Source organism: Xiphophorus hellerii, chromosome 19, assembly GCF_003331165.1.
Source record: "Xiphophorus hellerii strain 12219 chromosome 19, Xiphophorus_hellerii-4.1, whole genome shotgun sequence".
NCBI lineage: Eukaryota > Metazoa > Chordata > Actinopteri > Cyprinodontiformes > Poeciliidae > Xiphophorus > Xiphophorus hellerii.
Window position 1 is genome coordinate 21,180,586 of NC_045690.1, and position 17,891 is coordinate 21,198,476.

The 17,891-nt window shown below is 39.0% G+C and overlaps 1 protein-coding gene across 18 annotated transcripts in view; it reads left to right on the plus strand.

Annotated features, from left to right (window-relative positions):
* syne1b (spectrin repeat containing, nuclear envelope 1b) overlaps positions 1-17,891 on the plus strand; it is a 105,928-nt gene that overhangs the window by 18,895 nt on the left and 69,142 nt on the right. For 13 of the 18 annotated variants that reach the window (XM_032547532.1, XM_032547535.1, XM_032547548.1 and 10 more), the window contains 29 exons: positions 80-100; positions 1,413-1,615; positions 1,761-1,925; positions 2,053-2,205; positions 2,312-2,455; positions 3,684-3,851; positions 3,977-4,135; positions 4,222-4,386; positions 5,198-5,332; positions 5,636-5,794; positions 6,584-6,792; positions 7,696-7,804; positions 7,948-8,112; positions 9,114-9,281; positions 9,377-9,553; positions 10,621-10,761; positions 10,877-11,037; positions 11,181-11,331; positions 12,011-12,238; positions 12,326-12,424; positions 12,565-12,752; positions 13,377-13,500; positions 13,601-13,767; positions 13,975-14,128; positions 14,791-15,416; positions 16,402-16,581; positions 16,658-16,808; positions 16,905-17,063; positions 17,594-17,776. In XM_032547532.1, the coding sequence (XP_032403423.1) occupies positions 80-100; positions 1,413-1,615; positions 1,761-1,925; positions 2,053-2,205; positions 2,312-2,455; positions 3,684-3,851; positions 3,977-4,135; positions 4,222-4,386; positions 5,198-5,332; positions 5,636-5,794; positions 6,584-6,792; positions 7,696-7,804; positions 7,948-8,112; positions 9,114-9,281; positions 9,377-9,553; positions 10,621-10,761; positions 10,877-11,037; positions 11,181-11,331; positions 12,011-12,238; positions 12,326-12,424; positions 12,565-12,752; positions 13,377-13,500; positions 13,601-13,767; positions 13,975-14,128; positions 14,791-15,416; positions 16,402-16,581; positions 16,658-16,808; positions 16,905-17,063; positions 17,594-17,776 (5,012 nt within the window). The remainder of the gene's footprint in view (positions 1-79; positions 101-1,412; positions 1,616-1,760; positions 1,926-2,052; positions 2,206-2,311; positions 2,456-3,683; positions 3,852-3,976; positions 4,136-4,221; positions 4,387-5,197; positions 5,333-5,635; positions 5,795-6,583; positions 6,793-7,695; positions 7,805-7,947; positions 8,113-9,113; positions 9,282-9,376; positions 9,554-10,620; positions 10,762-10,876; positions 11,038-11,180; positions 11,332-12,010; positions 12,239-12,325; positions 12,425-12,564; positions 12,753-13,376; positions 13,501-13,600; positions 13,768-13,974; positions 14,129-14,790; positions 15,417-16,401; positions 16,582-16,657; positions 16,809-16,904; positions 17,064-17,593; positions 17,777-17,891) is intronic. The other 5 variants (XM_032547541.1, XM_032547549.1, XM_032547543.1 and 2 more) reach the window with 1 other exon arrangement.

Consider the following 17,891-nt stretch of genomic DNA (forward strand, 5'->3'; position numbering starts at 1 on the left):
GATTTATCTTACTGGATATCATGATATATTGGGATTTATAAACTGAGCATTTGTTTGGTCTATCGATTTTATGTTACAGGGACTAAAACCTGTAACAAAGGTAAGTCCAGAAATGATGTTTGGGAAATAAAACATGCCTGTTTCCATTCCTTTCTGTAACTCTCGGTCTGTTTTTGGCTTCAACCATCTTTTGCTTCCAAAAACTAAAAGGTCATGGTGCATTGTGCATGCAGGAATAAATGTAGTTGGAGTGGTATTTTAGCATGTTTAACAGTCCTAACACACTGCAACGTACAAAAGGACCAACAAGCAAAATCATTTGCAGTATGTTACAGTATCTCGCCAAAATATTCATACCACCTGAACTCGCATCACAACCTTGAACCTCTGTGTATTTTGTTGGGATTTTATGTGACAGACCAACACAAACCAACGTGTAATTGTGAAACTGAAGGAAAATGATACATGGTTTTTATTTATTTTTTTATCCTTGAAAATCCCGAAAAGCAACTAGAATTTAGATTCAGTCCTCTTAAATGTAAATAAAATCTAGCGCAAACAACTGCCAACAGTAGTCACCTAATTGAGTTAGCATGCATGTATTTCCATAATCTCTCTGTTTATGGAAATACATGCATGTAAGAAACTTGTGAGGTTTCTTACAGGCATCATGAAGACCCAGAAACGGAGCATACAGGTCAGGGAGAAAGTTCTGGAGAAGTTTAAAGCAAGATAAGCTTATATAATAATATCCTAAGCATAAAATTTATGTTTTTCATGTCCTACATGTAAAACTCCCTGTGCGATGGAAAACTAATGCAGTACAACACCCTGAACACATCATCTCCACAGGGAAACATGGTGGTGGCAGAATCATGCTGGGAGGGCAATTAGATCAAACCTTTTCCTCGTGTTAGAGTGGTGCAGTCATGGTCCACAATTTATTGAGAATCTTCGGAAAGACTTGAATATCGATGTTTACGGACACTCTCCATTCACACATATTGAGCTTCAGCTGTTTTGCATAGAGGAACATGCAGAAATTGAATTCTCTGGATGAAAAAAAGCTGCTACAGACACACCACCAAAGACTACAACTACAGCAAGAGGTGATCTTGTAAAGTATTGAGGGGGGCTAAACACAAATGCAGGGTGCATTTTTAAAATATTTTATTTGTTAAAAAAACAAAAAGTTGTTTTTTTAAAATTGTTTTCATTCTGTCTTACAACTACACCGTGTGTTGGTCTATCACATAAAATCCCTGTAAAATATATTGAAGTTTGTGGTTGTATTAACACAAAATGTGAAAATGTTCAGGAAGTACTAGTTAGTACTAGTACTAATACTTTTGCAAGTTAGCAACAGTAAATAGGCACCCTGTAAAGCTAAAGTAAACCGCTTTAATTTCCAGTCGACGAAGCAGAGGGCGTGAGCAAATTCCTGACTGAAACGACAGCTCAGTGGAAGAACTTGGCGCTGGAGGTCCGAAGTGTTCGCAGTATGCTGGAAGAGGTGATCTGTAACTGGGAGAAGTACAGCAGCACCGTGGCATCCCTGCAGGCCTGGCTGGAGGACGCTGAGCAAATGCTCAACAAGTCGGAGAGCACCAAGCGTGTGAGTACATTCAGAGACTTGAGTGGCAACAACAGGGAATGGTACATTTAAATAAATTTATTCTGATTTCAGATTTGTGTTCTTCTATTAAAATAGATTGTCTCGTGTCGTCAGGCCCTCTTTTAGTCCTTCTTTTCTGTGTCAGGATTTTTTCAGAAACCTTTCTCACTGGATCCAGCAGCACATGGACATGAACGATGCTGGAAATTTTCTCATTGAAACGTGTGACGAAACCGTCTCTCGAGATCTAAAGCAGCAGCTTCTTCTACTGAACGGGAGATGGAGAGAGCTATTTGTCAAAGTCAAACATGTAAGCTCTGTGCACTTTAATGTGAGAATTTGCTAACAGGAATTGTTTGACGTTACCAAGCAGACACAGATTTATAAAGTCATACAGAAAGCATGACGTATTTTTGCCTTCCCTCTGTCATTTTCAGTATGCAAGAGCGGATGAAGTGGATAAACTTAGGCAAGACTATCAAGACGGGATTAATACCTTAAAGATGTTCATGGATGCCACCAATGAGAAGATGACCGCTCCTATTCAAGTGTCTTTCCTCAACGTCAGAGCCTTTGTTCAAGATGTTGAGGTTTGACCATCACCTTCACTCTCAGTTTAGACGTGTGCTATGTCTTTTTCTTTTCTGTATGTTGTTATATGACTTTTTTTAATTTTTTTATTTTAATTTGGGATAGGAAATTAAGCACAAAGTGCCAGCAATGGAAGCAGCCTCCAAGGCAGCAAGCCGCACAGCTCAGCTGTTGACCAAAGACACTCCACAAGAGGAGATTTCTCAAATGATGGCTGTGATGGTTTCGATCAAAGAGCAGCTCAGCAAGGTGAGTGTGTGTTGGCATGTGCTGTTTTGCAAAAAACAGATAAAAGATTGTTAAATTAGGATCTTGTAATCCTAGAGCCAGTATAATCTGCAAGGATCTCTTAATTAATCGGGTCCAACAACTTTCACACGTTTCTGTTTTTGTGCCTTTTTCTGCTTTGTGGGCATAAGTCATTGTTTTGTGCTAATAAATAGTGTGCCTTGGATTTTTTTGTTAAAAACACAAACTTTGATGTTGATAGGTATTTTGTTTACCTAAATACAAAGAAAGAACCACAGACAACGTTTGAGTTTTCAACCAAACTTCTGCAGAAGGAGAAAACATAGCAAACCACTTCTTCAAGGTGTTTACCATACGTTCTGACTCCCTGCAGCAGAGCCTGTCTTTTTATTAAGCAGGAGAAAGAAGGGAGTCAAGAGTGAAATGTGGGAGAGTGATAAATCAAAGAATGGCTATTCTGAAACAAGGAAGAACTACATTCTACACACAAGCAGTTTAAGGAGTAACCCAAGATAAGAAGCAGCTTCAAGGTTTAGGGAAAAAGCAAGTTTTGTCTTTCACACGGTATAACAAATTCCTCCTCTCTGGGGTGTGAATACTAAACCTATGAATGAAAAGCAAACTGGTAACTACTTATGTAAGAATGATAACAAAACATAGCGCAACATGGGTCGCGCTATCCCCTACGCCACCACTGCACCCCCAACTTTGATGTATTTCATTGAAGTTTGATGTAACAAACAAACACAAAGTAGTGCATAATTGTGAAGTAAAGGGAAAAATAAACGTTTTCGGTGCCAGCTTTATAGGACTGAAATGTTTGCCTGTTCCTCTGCAAAATTACTCAAGCTCTATCAGATGGAGGTGGGATGTTGTGTTAGTTTTCTTCCGCATGTCATGTTAGCCAAAACCTCTCAACAATGGCTTTCTTCTTCCTTCTCTTCCATAAAAGCCAGACATGCGGAGTGCATTGCTAATTGTCCTTTTAGGAGCTTTTCCCACCTGAACTGTTTCTCTCCAGCTCCTCCAGAGTTACCATGGGCCTCTTGCTCTTCTTTATGTTGGACTGCCGGCTTGTCACATAAATTCTCAATAAATTATACTGTTTTGTGGTTGTTAAATTCAAGGAGTGTGGATACTTTCATAAGGAACTATGCGTCTTAAATGATGTTTCCTCTAAATAACATGTCGGGTTTATGTTTTTTCCACATGCCTTTTCTCCGATCAGGTTAGGGAGAGATGTCTGCCTCTGCTTAGGGAGTCTCAGTCTCTCTTACCTCCACTGGAAGAAATGGAGAGGAACATCACAGGCTTCTATCAAGCTCTGGAGAAGGCTAGTCGTATCACCAGCACCACCGACTCTGAGGGACCAGTAGACTTTAAGCAGAAATGCCAGGTAACTGTTACAGTTCACTGTTAATAAATGTCATGCAGAGGGATTGAAATGTTAAATAAAACTTCTTAATTGTCTGGTTTTATTTGAATGTTAAAGCAACAATATGTTGATATGCATTTAAATAGGAGCTGGCAACCTTCACACACAGCTGCAAGAAGTGCCTGACAGTAATACAAAGAAACCACCAAACCATCCAAAAAGTGATGAGCACCAGTAAAACGCTCCAGCACATGGACATGAGTCTTCTGCAGAAACGAGTGGCAGACCTGCAGACTTCCTCACAGGTAACCTTAATAATCGAAGACAGTTTTATTTAATGTCTAAAGAGCTGCCTTGGCAGGGAAGTAAAGACTTGTTTGATCGCCTGTAGAACATGATTAAGGAATCTACAGAGTGGCGAAAGCACGTGGAGGTAAACAGCAGCCTGATGAAGAGGTTTGACGAATCACGAGTTGAGCTGGAAAAGGTTCTGAAAATGGCACAGAGCTGTCTGACGGAAAGAGGCAACCCAGAGGAGCTGCTGAAGAAACACACCGTAAGGCTATTTTTTACAGATTGAAGTGGTTTTAATCAAATTAATTGGTTCAGTATTAGTATTTTTTTAATTTAATGTCATAATTACAATAAGTGCACCAATCAGAAATGTGTGGCTGACTTTTGATCTCCAGTTTTGAATACATTTGAGGCACTAATACAAATTTAAATGATTCCAATTTTCTCTTTTGCAAATTTCAAAGCAAAGATAATCCAGGGAGGAACCGACATGGAACCGCTAGCACGACTAAAACATTAGTCTGTGTGTTTTCTATTTTTTTAACATACAGGTTCAGTTTTAGTCCATATTTAAAAGAAATTATTCCATGAAAAACTGTTAAAACTGCATTTATTATATCTACCTTATGTTTAAAAACATTAGTTAGTTCGTTATTATTTTTAATCAAAGGCATTAAGAGACACAGTGGAAGGTCCAAAGAGTTGCAGACTCCTGGGTTAAACAGGCCAAAGAGAAACATATTAATTTTATGCTTACCTAAGATTCATTCAATGAGATGCATTCAGAAGGAAAATCTTAATTTTACCTGTCAGCTTTTAAGACCAGACTGTATGCAAATCATCAAATTCTATTGTGCATTTTCAACAACTACAACATAATAAAATTTAAAGGTTTCAAGTTACAAGTACACTGCAACTTTCAGCATGTTTACCAAAAAAATTATAGGACTGAACTAAAGAGGAAACATATGTGTTTTGTGACCCAGTGACCAGGTTAATACACATACATGTTTAATAGACCTTCTGTCTCAGATGGGATGTGAACCCTGAAAAACTCTCGGTGTTGTTTGCAGGAGTTCTTCGGACAGCTCGACCAGCGGATTTTAAATTCATTCCTTAAGGCTTGTGATGAGCTCACAGATATTTTACCCGAGCAGGAGCAGCAGTCGCTGCAGGAAACAGTTAGAAAGCTGCACAAACACTGGAAGGTTGGTTTAAATTAGTCTATTAAATATATACATACTGTATATATACTGTATAATTTGTAATAATAAGTATTGATATCTTAAAGATGCAATTTTACTTCAAGATGCAATTTTACTTCACAAAGATATTCTAAATACTTAAATATATTCACTTTTCTGTTGTAGTTCTATCATAATACGTATTCAAATATAATTTTAGAGTTTAGTTGTATTTCCCTAGCAGCTTAGCTGTGAGAAAGTGACTTGAAACCATTTTCTTTTATAAATATGAGAGCAGACTTCATGAATGTCATCCTCTTACCTCAGGATATACAGACAGACGCCCCGTTTCACCTCCTGCACCTGAAGGTGGAGGGTGAGAGGAGCAAGCTGATGGCGTCGCTGCAGGAGTGCCAAGCAGAGCTGACCAGGGAGAACCGGCACCTGGCTAACATGGGGAGTGAGAGGCTCATCAAGGAGCACAGGGTGAGCACAACACTGCTGCCTATCCAACATGTGGTGCTTATTTCAGCGGGGAAAAGATTACAGTGCCCTGCAGAAGTATTCATGCCACTTAAACTACAAACGTCAAAGTTTTCATTGAGACTTTCATATGACAGACCAACACTTTCACTTTATTGCTTACTTTGTTAAAATGAAAGAAGAAAGACATTTGTGTTCAGGCCACCCTGGTTGATACTTTACAAAGCCATCTTTTATTGCAGTTACAGCTGCAACTCTTTATGCTCAATCTCCTCCTGCTTTGCACATCCAAAGACTAAAATGGTTAAATGGTCAATGGACTGAATTTATATAGTTCTTTTCTAGTAATAAGAACCACTCAAAGCACTTTTCACTAGAGCCACATTCATCCGATTGAACTCACAAACATGCAGACATTCATACACCGACCCGCAGATTGGTAGTCAACTTGGGGTTGTTGTGGCAGAGGGAAGCTGGAAATGAACCCACAACTTTCAGATGTCAAGATGGCTCCTTCTTGGGTTTTTCTTGGCATATCATGGTTTGCATTTAGCCAAAACATTTAGACTTGTTTGTAAAAAATGCTGACAATGATGTATCCTTTTTTCTCATACTTCACAACTGGGCAAAAATTGTATAACATGATGTAACATTGAAGTTTGTGGGTTTTAATGTGACAAAATGGAAGGTAAAATTTTTTTACTGATTTTCCTCAATAAAAATAACTGAAGCTCTTCCTGGGTCACTGTGTTGTACTGACATGTTCTGCTGTGAAATATGCCGCTTTTTTAGGCGTTTTTTAGGGAGAAGGGCCCTCAGTCCATCTGCGACAAACGGCTACAGTTGATGGAGGAACTTTGCCAAAAGCTACCTGAGGCTGACCCAGCTCACCAGATTCTGGAAACAGCAAGAAGGGACTTCGCTGAGGTTCAGGATGAAATTGGGAATACTCATCAGAAGTTAATGCAGCACCAAGATAAATGGAAAGAATATGATGCAAGGTGCAGTATTTTCAACAAAATATTTATTTTGTGAGACCAGTTAAGCAAAAACAAGAAAAGAAGAAGGTTGAAGTTTTTCTCTTCCTCTGGATGAAAATCTATAAACTAGAAGTGTTTCAACAGCATGAATGACTGTGTGTTTTTTACGTACCTCAAGTAAGTCATATTCTTCCGCTGCTTTTTACAGACGCAGCTGCATTCTGCAGTATTCTTAGTGTGAATATATCTGCCCAAACAGTAAAACTGTGTTATGGAAAAGTATTTATCTGTTACATCACCTCCTGATACTCACTTCTAATCCTAAATGTAAAATAAAAAATAAAAAAAACATGTACAGACCAAAAGTTTGGACACACCTTTTAATTCAATGAGTTTCCTTTATTTTCATGACTATTGACATTGTAGATTCACACTGAAGGCATCAAAACTATGAATAACACATGTGGAAATATGCACTAAACAAGAAAGTGTAAAACAACTGAAAATAGCCCTTATATTCTAGTTTCTTCAAAGTAGCAACCTTTTGCTGTGATTACTGCTTTGCACACACTCTGCATTTTCTTGATGAGCTTCAAGAGGTAGTCACCTGAAACGGTTTTCACTTCATAGGTGTGCCCTGTCAGGTTAATAAGTGGGATTTCTTGCCTTATAAATAGTCATGAAAATAAAGAAAACCCATTGAATTAGAAAGGTGTGTCCAAACTTTTGGTCTGTACTGTATGTATATATTTCTTTGTGAGAAATGCATTTGAACTTTCAAAATATGGCAGACATACTGTAGCTTCTTCATAATGGAATTTTTTTCTTTTTAATTTATAAGCCAAAATGCATGTATAGCTTTTAAGTCCCCCCCCCCCCTTTTTTCTGATTGGTTTCTTTATTCCCTTTCATGTTGCTAAACAGGTACGCTGAACTCTCATGTTGGCTTATATCCAAAGAAAGTCAGCTGAGGCTGCTGAGAAACCGAGCCAGCGACCCCAGAAAATACAATCAGGTGAAAACGACCATAACGGTGAGTCACAGTCTTTGCTCCTTTTACGGTTTCTCGTTTGCAGCGTAATGCCCACATCTCAATGTCACGCCTGAGGAGATGAGAGTATGAGGATGACACTTTCTGCCTGCGTTAGTTTCATCAACTTTTGCTCTTGTTTCCAGGAGCTGAGAAATGATGCAGAGCTCCAGGAGGGGAACCTTGCTTGGCTGAAAGCCCGTATGGCTGTATTAATTGAAATCTGTGCTGACAGTGATGCCCAAAGGCAGGGAAGCACTCTGAGCAAGCTCTCCACTGATTTTAAAGGTCTTCTTGCCTCTCTCTTTGAGGTAAGTCACTCTTTTGTTTTTTAGAAGACCTCTGAGACGTTTAGATCCAATTTCCTCTCGGTTGTTGAAGGCCGTGAACTGGAGGACCATGTAGAGAATATGATTAGAGCTGCACAATATATTGAATCACAATTGCTGTACCAGTTTGCACTATACTGTACAGGCAAAGGGATGCTTACATATGTATTGTGGACTCTTACATTCTCGGTTCCAAGCATTAAACTGTTTTTTTACCATGTCATTATATTTAGCTTAGTCCATCCGTAGGTTATTTTAATTTTTGTATTTTTTTTAAAGGGTAGAGCATAATATGAAACAAAGGTTGAAGACCTGAAGAGCATAATGGCAAAATTTGAACATTAGTGTTATGAAAGAATTTTGGTGCTTGAAACTTCGGATAAGTCCTAAGTTTTAGTTTCGCAAAAGTAGTTGAATATACCCAATTACTAGATTCATTAAAATATTGGCCCAAAATGAAATTTGAATGTAAAATGTGATGTATACTGTGATATATATAATAAAATTAAACATTGACACTACATATAATTCTGTTAGAGGTCAAGTGTAATAAATCAGTGTCATAATAACAAATGGAGAATTTAAGATTACTTCTTTAAATAACTTGTGTAAACTCAAATAACGAAGCCCTGGCATGAATGGCTGAAGCTTTTTGTGGTGTTAAGAGTGAAAAGAGTCCTGAACTAACCTGAGCTGAAAGGTCCATCAGAGTGGAAGAAGCCATAACTTCAAAAGCAGCATACACTGACATATTAAAGAATACAAACACACTGTGTGCAGAGGAGTGTGGTGATAGAAACAATGAGTGACGAAAAATGGATAACAAACACAACTAGTACCATAAATGCAATACTTAGCAGTAATATCTGACTGTTAGGTTTTCCATGTTTCCTAAAATGGCATCAATGTCTTCTCGACTAATTTTGTTGACCATAAACAGTGGGTAAGATACCATTTTTATTTTTCTCTTATGTTTTTGCAAGGCTGAGAAGATGGTGCTTGCAGTGGGGGATTGTGTGCAGTTCAGAGAGGAAGTACAGACGACCTTGGATGACCTGGTTCAAGGGCAGAAAGAAGCGCAGGCCGAGGCGACCAAAATACTGAATTGTTCTACTTCCAGAGAAGCCCAACAACTTCTGCTTGTTCATCAGGTGTTGCATGACAGATTTGATCTTTTTTTTTTACTTATTGTGTTCCTGTTTAAGGAAATCCACTTAATATTGTGAATGTACTCGGCTACCCGCAGCAACAGTTAAAGCGCCTAAAGCTGAAAAGGAAGGATGTTCAGCAGCTGATCACCAGAGGCCAGCAGCTCCAGTCTGAAGAGGGGCTGGGAGAGACTCTGCAGCAGGACCTGCAGAGCTTAGAAAACACCGTGAGCAAAATGGAGCAGAGTATGGACTCACAGGAGCAAAACCTTGAGGTGAGCACTGTTGTTAGGAAAGATTATTTAAACAGTTAGTAGTCTGGTTAACAGTATTATTTTAACTTTTATAAAAGCTACCTTTCACACAACGATTATTAGATTCCAATAGATATGTTTAATCATTTTAATAAAAGAATAATTGTCTTATAAGTCACTTTTGAAAGTCAGAAATGTGTCATTTTTCTGTTATGTCAAAGTTACAATCCCACCACATTCTTTCAACTTTAGTTAACAAATAACAAATTTCTTAATTCCCTCTTTTACCCACTTCTTTTAGGGATAATATATGCTTTGGCAATTTCAAGCTGCAAAAACACAGTTTGTTTCCATTTCTATAGTTTAATCTATAAAACAATTTTTAAAAATACAGCCTCACACAATAAAAGGATTTTATCGCCAACAACTTTATTCCATACTGCAGGTAGATTTAGGTTTGAAGTTACTCTTTTTAATTTTTACCAACCTTCTCCTTTTGACTGGAAGTAATATAAACATTTTGTAGCGGTCCAGCCAGAGTTCAGAGTTGAATCTGAATGTGTGGAGAAAGCTGAAGATTACGATGACTACAGGGAGGCTTTCCAACCTGAAGGACTTGGAGCTCATCACTGAAAATAAATTGTTAAATTACCAGTTGAAAAAGCTATAATAGCTATAAATAGCATTCAACGCTCTATCTTGATAAAACAAAACAAATCAATTGTTTTTTTAACTGACTTCTTTCAGATTTAGTTTTGATTGATTTCTGTCTCCCTTTTTTGATAACTGAAATAAAAAAAACAACCAAAAACAAGTCAAGATATATTTAAAAAGATTCTATGAGTTTTTAGATGCTGGAGCCAAAGTGTAACACTACATTACGACCAGGAAGCAAAGGATTAGGAGTCACAACTCTGAGATAACACAAATAGCTTACACTTATTCCTTGGATTTTGGAGCCATTTACTGATGGTAGATGGGACCTACTTTTCACTGATTATTTAAAAATTAATATTTTAATTTTTTCAACGCTTGTGAATGGCTAAAGAGACCATTCACAAGGGTTTTTTGAATTTGGTGTTTTTCAGGTTACTCTGGCTGCTTGGCAGGAGTTTGACAGTCAGCAGGAAGCCGTGCATGAGTTTGTCAACAAAGCCCGCTCCACAATAGACAGAGATCTTAATTTCAGCAGCCCAGAAAGCCTTGCCGTTGAGCTGGACCAAGCAAACGTGAGTACATTTAGAAAAAAGCTAAAACAATCTGCTGAGACCTTTTCCTTATAGTACGAGGGAAATTTTGGAGGATTCTCTGGAAGCGATGCTAATCGTGCCGTGTTGTGAACAGGTGATGCTGAAGCAGTGTGAAGCGGAGGTCTTACACATGAACACCTTGTTGAAGAGAGCAACAGAAATACAACTTGGTCCAAAAAACAAGTTTCTGCTTCTGCAACAAGCTCGTTCACTCAGTGAGCAGGTGGACAAAGTAGACACCGGCCTGAAGAAAGAGTACGTTTATAGACTTCTTATATTAATAAAACATTATAATAATGTTTTAACTGGGACAGTCTCAATGATTTACACATGCTCTCTCAAATATATTCCAGGCACTATTTGTTTCTTTGCAGCTTAAATTAGTTTTTTTCTCCTAGGGTCAAGAACCTGGAAGAGATGAAAAGTCAGTGGGATCGATTTGGAACTGGATTTGAATCGTTTTCTTCGTGGATATCTGAAAAGGAGAAACAGCTAGATGTAATAAAATCATCTAATTTGTCTCTTGAGGAGCAGATCAAAGCACTTAAGGTAAAATATGGTGAAACATTAAGCTACAGTTCTTTTGAGCCACAGAAATGGCACTCTACCTCAGAAATCAATGAGGCTTATAGCCCACATTAGTCATGTACTGGCAAACTGTCTGTGCTGCACATCAATATTCGTCTTAAACCCAGAGGAGGGAAGGAACCCACCGCGGTTTCTGGGATTTTCGCCGTGAAAAGTCTTCATAGCTGTTGAACATGTGCACATTTTGCCATGTTACAACCACAAACTGCAATAGCTTTTTTGTAAATCTTATGTGATAAACCAACACAAAGTGGTGCATAAGTATGATGTGGAAGGAAAAGTATGAAGTTCTAATGTAAAATTTTATCTCTACTCTCAAATCTGGCTAGTAGGTCAAAAATCATTTCCAGGATTTGACACAGCAAATACAAAACGCTCCCTAGTCAGATGAGATTCTTGTCCTCCATTTAAAACTGGGCATGCTTTTCTTGTAAATTAAGATTAAAGAATCTTAATTTATGTAAAGATGGATGGAAACTGCCATAAGCTTACAGCTAGAATTGTGTAAATATTTAGCAAGACAAAAACATTGCTAGGTTTAAGCTAGCAAGAAATTAAGTAGCATTTGTTCATATCTTAGTTTAACATACAGGACTGTGCTTAAGCTAATCTTTGACTTTGCTACGTTTTTGCATCTCAGGGTGTTGGATCAGAACTTCAAGACCGAGCTGAGTTCCTTTCGCAGCTGGAGACAGACTCCCAGGCGCTGGCCCAGTTTGTGTCTTCGGGCGAGGCGGCTCGCATTAAAGCCCGTCTGACCCAAATTGGCAGGTACTGGGAGGAGCTGAAGGAGAGCGTTCAGACACTTGATGGGCAGCTGGAGGAAAGCTCCTCTCACCAGCAAAAGTTCAGACTGACCCTGAACGAGGTTGATACATTTACCCATATTCTTACAGGATAACCTTTGCATTTGGTATTAGCGTACATATTCGTTTCGATCTTGCTTCTCTTAAAGGTACAAGCGTCTCTTTGTGAACTTCATACACAACTGGAGAATCCTGTTAAATCCTGCACTTCATCATCTGAGACTTACAAAGCCCTTCAGAGCCACATGGTAGGAAGATCTGCTTTCTTCTTTGTTAATAAACACAGGTTTATTTCTTAAAATAATGGACTGCTAGTTGTTCTTTCATGTGTTAACGTCGGTTCACAGGCAGCGGCTGCAAACTGTAAATGTCTTGTGTTGTTACCTAGGATGTCTGTCAGTGCCTGGAGCAGCTGAAGGGCAACTTACTGTCGCTGTCAGCTAGTGCCAGGCGAATCAGTGACAAGGAGCATGCAGTGCGGGCTGTGGCGGAGCTAAACACCAGCTATGAACAGGCCCTGGAGGAAGCAAAGGACAAGCAGAGCACTTTGGAAAACCTTCTTTCTACGTGGCAAAAGTATGAGTTTGTGAATATAAACCTAACATATTTAGTCATTATATTAATACATATGAAGATGCAGAAATATATTAAGAAATGACTGAATCTATACCACTTTGTTTTTTTTTACAGTTTTTATATTTGATCATAGTTTCATTAAAAGCTACAATTTGAAGATTTTTAAAACAGATCAACTGTTTTTGAATAGATTTTATTTCCCTTTTTGCAAGTTTTCAACTAACATTAAACACTTAATGTCTTGCAAATGTATTCACATTTGCAACAAACTGCAAACTACAGCATGTTTTATTGGAATCTTGTATACTAGACAAGCGTTACTAAAAATCTCAATAGTGTGATGTGCATTAGTGTTAAACCCTCATTCAGAAAACACTCAAATTCCTACACAAAAGCTAATTCAGAAAGTTATAAAGCAAATATAAAGGAGGAAAATTAAATATAGACGATCTGCCTGACAGATATTGTTGTTTTCTCTGCTTTGGCAGATTGTAGACATACTGTAATCCTTCGCAGTCTAAAGCTTTCCCTTCTTAAGGCTTAATCTGAAAACAACACAATAACAGTGTAAACTGAGATTTTAATCTCACAGTTTAAGACAGAAGTGTTCCTGCTCTGCATCAGGTTTGAGAAGCAGCTGTCAAACTTTGTGTCCTGCCTGGAGAGAAGTGAGTCTGCATCCAAAGCAGAAAGTCACTGTCTGTCTGCTGACAAAACCAAACTACGCACTGAGATGCAAGACTTGCAGGTACAATAAACCATTAATGTACATCTAAACAACATGACTATGATTTAAACCTAAAATGAGGACATTGTTGTTACATAGACATGTTGACTTTTTCTTTCAGGCTCTGCAGGTTGAGGTAGAGTCCCTTAAAAAGGCCCATGAAGACTTGGCCTCTCTCGGAACATTGTTATATCCCACAGCACCTGAAGATAATGTTACGAAGCTAAAAGATGAGCTAGGGACACTGCAGCAAAGACTGCTTGTCCAACAGGAAGTCATCCCTCAGAGGTAAAAAAAATCACTGGTAGAACAAACATCCAGTAATGGATTGAGGTATTTGTTGAAGTTAGATTCATTGTTATTGATTTGTTCCGATGTGTTGGGAGACCTAACTGCAGCTAAAAGAGGAAAATGTATTAGAGTATGCTAAAGGGAATGCTAAAACTGCTAAACACCAATACATTGAAATATTAAGCAAACGTCTCTCTCTCCCAGAATCACAGAGCTTCAGAGCCATGTGTCGCTGGTGGAGCAGTTTGACCAGGCTCTTCTTAAATTCTCTGAGTGGAGTGAGACTGTACTCTCAAATCTTCACACAGGATCACAGATCAGCATCGGCAATCTGCAGGGATCTGCCACTCAAGTAAAGGTGAGATCCAGACCATTTTTTAAAATGGAGATGTGTCTGATTTTTGACTTATGATTTTAAAACTCTGACATGCCGATTTTGATTTCTCTACAAGGACTATAATTTTAAAAAGTTTGACAACACCACTTAAGCCATTTTATCTGCCGTTCCTGCCATCAGCTGTCATTTGTCTATGTTCGGAGCAGAGAGAAGAAACTGTGACAAAGGTTTTGCTAATACTTTTAAACAAATACAAGATGATTACAGAGATAACATTTTAAACCAGCTTTAGGACTTTATATTATTAATTACCTGGTTAGTGCAGCTAGTATTATTGCGTAGCTCCTTACCTTGACTCTGGGAAAACCAGAGAAAGCAAAGTAACTTTGCTGTACATCCACTAACCCTTCCTACTATATAACTTTAAGTCTTCTTAACTTGGTAACACGATCAACATGAGTTGGTGTTTTCTTTAGCGAAACCTGGTAGTGCTTTGGTGCATTCAATGCTTAGAAAAACAGTCAGTTTCCACTTGACTGGTTCAGTCTAATTAAGTTAAAAATCATCCAGGTCTTGTTTACCAGCTTTTACTGCTTTCCTTAGCAAGCCCTCAGACTCAACTGGAAGATAATGTTTTAATTCAGAGCAGAGTTTATTTATCCTGGATCTCTTTGCTTTAACAGGAGACAAAATTGGTCCTGCAAAAGAACTCCAGCGTGAAACAAAGCTTAGAGGAGCAGACTGAGAAGCTCTGTAAGATCTGTGAGCCTGCTGACGCGCAGCTCCTCCATAACAGAGTAGAAAGCTGCCTCCAATCCTACCATGAGGCTGGGCATTTAGCCGAGCTGCAGCTGGAGTGCCTGGAAAAGCTGGAGGCCTTCTTGCAGACCCACGGCGACGTGGCGGGAGTTCTGCGTGGTCTCAGACAGACGGTGGAGAGCGCCGGGAGCTGGGACCGTGGAAGGGTAGAGGAGCTGCAGCAGGAGCTCGCCGCTATTATTCCTGACATAAGCGAGCTGGAGTCCTCTGCTGTCAATCTGGACAGCAGCCTCTGTAAAGGTCATCTCCACATCAGAGTCGAAGAGGGTTCTCGTAAGTCATGCCGCACGCTGGCTGATTCACTCAGCGCTGAGTTGGATACAGTGAGGAACTTGCTTGGTACAAAGCAAAGCGAAGCCGAGGCGCTGGGTGTGCTGTGGACTTCGTTCCGGCAACGAAAAGAGCAGCTGCTCAAGGCTGTGGAAGACATTGAGGAAAAAGCTGACCACCAGACCTTCAAAGAGCCCAGCTTGCATGGTCTGCAGCAACGGTATGGTGCAAAGAAAGTCCCATAAGATTCTGCCAGTGTCTTGTAAAAGTACACATACACCATGAACCTTCTCATAGTTTTTGGCATTGCCACATGAACTTGGGTGTTTTATTGTGACTCTGTGCGATGGATCCACAAAAAAGTAGTGCATTATTGTGTAGGAGAAGAAAACTGACTCAGTTTTTAATAAAAAAAAATACAACCCTAAAAGTGTAACATGAACGCTTTCTGGTTACACTGTTTTATTTAGTGTGTTAAATTTAAAGGGGCAGAATGCAAGACTTTTATTACTAAGAAGATTTTTGGTAACACTTTATTTGAAGGGGTGTGCATAAGACTGATTTGAAATTGCCATGAACATAACATAATATCTGCTATGAACACGAAGGAGTTCTTCATGAATGTCTATGACTGTTGTCATGAACTGTCATGTGATAAAGAATGACACTTTTAATGCAAAGTTTACACTTTTAATTGACTTTTAATGCAAATTTTAATGGAATTCTGCCTTAAAAGTGTCATTATTTGGTGGATAACGCAAAGTTTAAACTTTTAATGAACTTTTAATGCAACATTTAGAGCAACTTTGAATTAAAAGTGTCATTATTTACTGAATAAGGCTTCAGGACAACAGTCATAATCATTTATGAAAATGTCATTCATATTCATGACAGGTGTTATGTCATGTTTATAACAGTTATAACCCCATCAAATAGTGTTACCAGATTTTTTTGTATACTTTCCATCCTCTTCACACTTATACACTAAATTATCTTGGCTAATCACATAAAATCCCAATAAAATAAATTGAAGTTTGTGGTTGTAGCAAACTTCATGGCAAAATGTATAAAAGTCCAAGAGATATGAATAGTTTTTACAAAGCACTGTAAATGCCTAGTATATAACTGCTGCTATTATAAGCTGGTTTAGTGTTTGAGCTTGAAAACAAACGCAGGAACAACATGTCGTCCCTCTTGTCTGTCAGACTTCGGTTCTTTAACCAGCTAGAGGATGAGCTCCAGTCACATCAGCATGAAGAGCAGTGGCTGAGGAACAAGGGCAACCAGCTGGCCCAGAGAGACGCAGAGCTGGCCGGGGAGGTTTTGAGGGAAATTAGTCTGCTGGAAACGACATGGGAGGACACAAAGAGGCTCATAGCCGAGAGGTAACGCAGAGGAAACGTTTGGATGATTTTAACCATTTTTTGTAGATGGTGATCTAAAGCTTGTCATCTTTTTCAGACAAGAGCAGTGTAATGTTCTTGCTGAGCTAACAAGAGATTATCAAACCCTGAAAACCAGCATCAGGGGCATTATTGAGAGTGCAGAACCTCTGGTGGACATAAGCTCTGTTCTGAAGAATTATGAGGAAACCAAGAGATCACTAACCAAGGTTTGACTAAAGAACCGTTTTTAGTAGCTTGTGATGAAACATTTTTTTTTGTTGTTTCTCTGTTAAACCATTTTGCTTTGTCTGCTTTCTCCATAGCATGAATCACTGAAGGCAGAGATGGGTGGTAAGCAGCAAGAGCTGGACCAGTTTTCAGTCAAAGGAAAACATCTTGTGACCGAACTGAAGAAGATCCCGGAGTGTGACAGTGATATGATAAAGAAAGATATGGAGAAAACTGTTGATCACTGGCTGGATGTAAGTATATCTCTAAGATATTTTATTATCGATACCACATGTTAAAGTTTTAGGTACTGGGGCGTGCTGTGGTGGAGTAGGGGATAGCGCAACCCATGTTTGGAGGCCTTGAGTCCTCGACGCAGCCGTTGCGGGTTCGACTCCTGGACCCGACGATATTTGCCACATGTCTTTTCCCCTCTCTTTCCCCTTTTCCTGTCAGCCTACTTTCACATAAGGGACACTAGAGCCCACAAAAGACCCCCTGGAGGGGAGGAAAAAAATAATAATAATTTAGGTACTGGCAGATTGGGTTTGGAGGCAAGTCATTAAGAAAATAGCATCACTTTTATCTTTTAGTTGTATTTTGTGTGTATGTTTTTTCCACACTTCCTTAAGCATAAATAAGGTAAATCAGAGGAAACTTTCTGTGTTGTTCATACAGAGTATTTAAACTACTGTCATTAGATGTCATTGTGTCTTGATATAAACCAAATATCTTCAATCTAAGAAACGGGCAGCCATCTTGAGGGCTTTTAATTCTTCCCCAGATGTCTGAGAAAATAGAGGACAACATCGATCGCCTCCATCACAGTTTGGACCTGTGGGGCGACGTGCGCAACCTGAACGAGGACATCGAGAGTTGGACGAGCAGTTGTGGGATCGAACTCAATGAGATCCTGAACAATTTCAGCAACAGTCAGAAGGTGTCAGCAAGACTCTCTGGGCTGCAGGTAAGTTTTTAAGGGGTCTTAGAAGACATAAGGAATTACTTGTTTAGCTCTATTAAATAAGGATCAGTTATTTATGCATACAATTATTCAAATACACCTGGAAGAGACTGAAGAG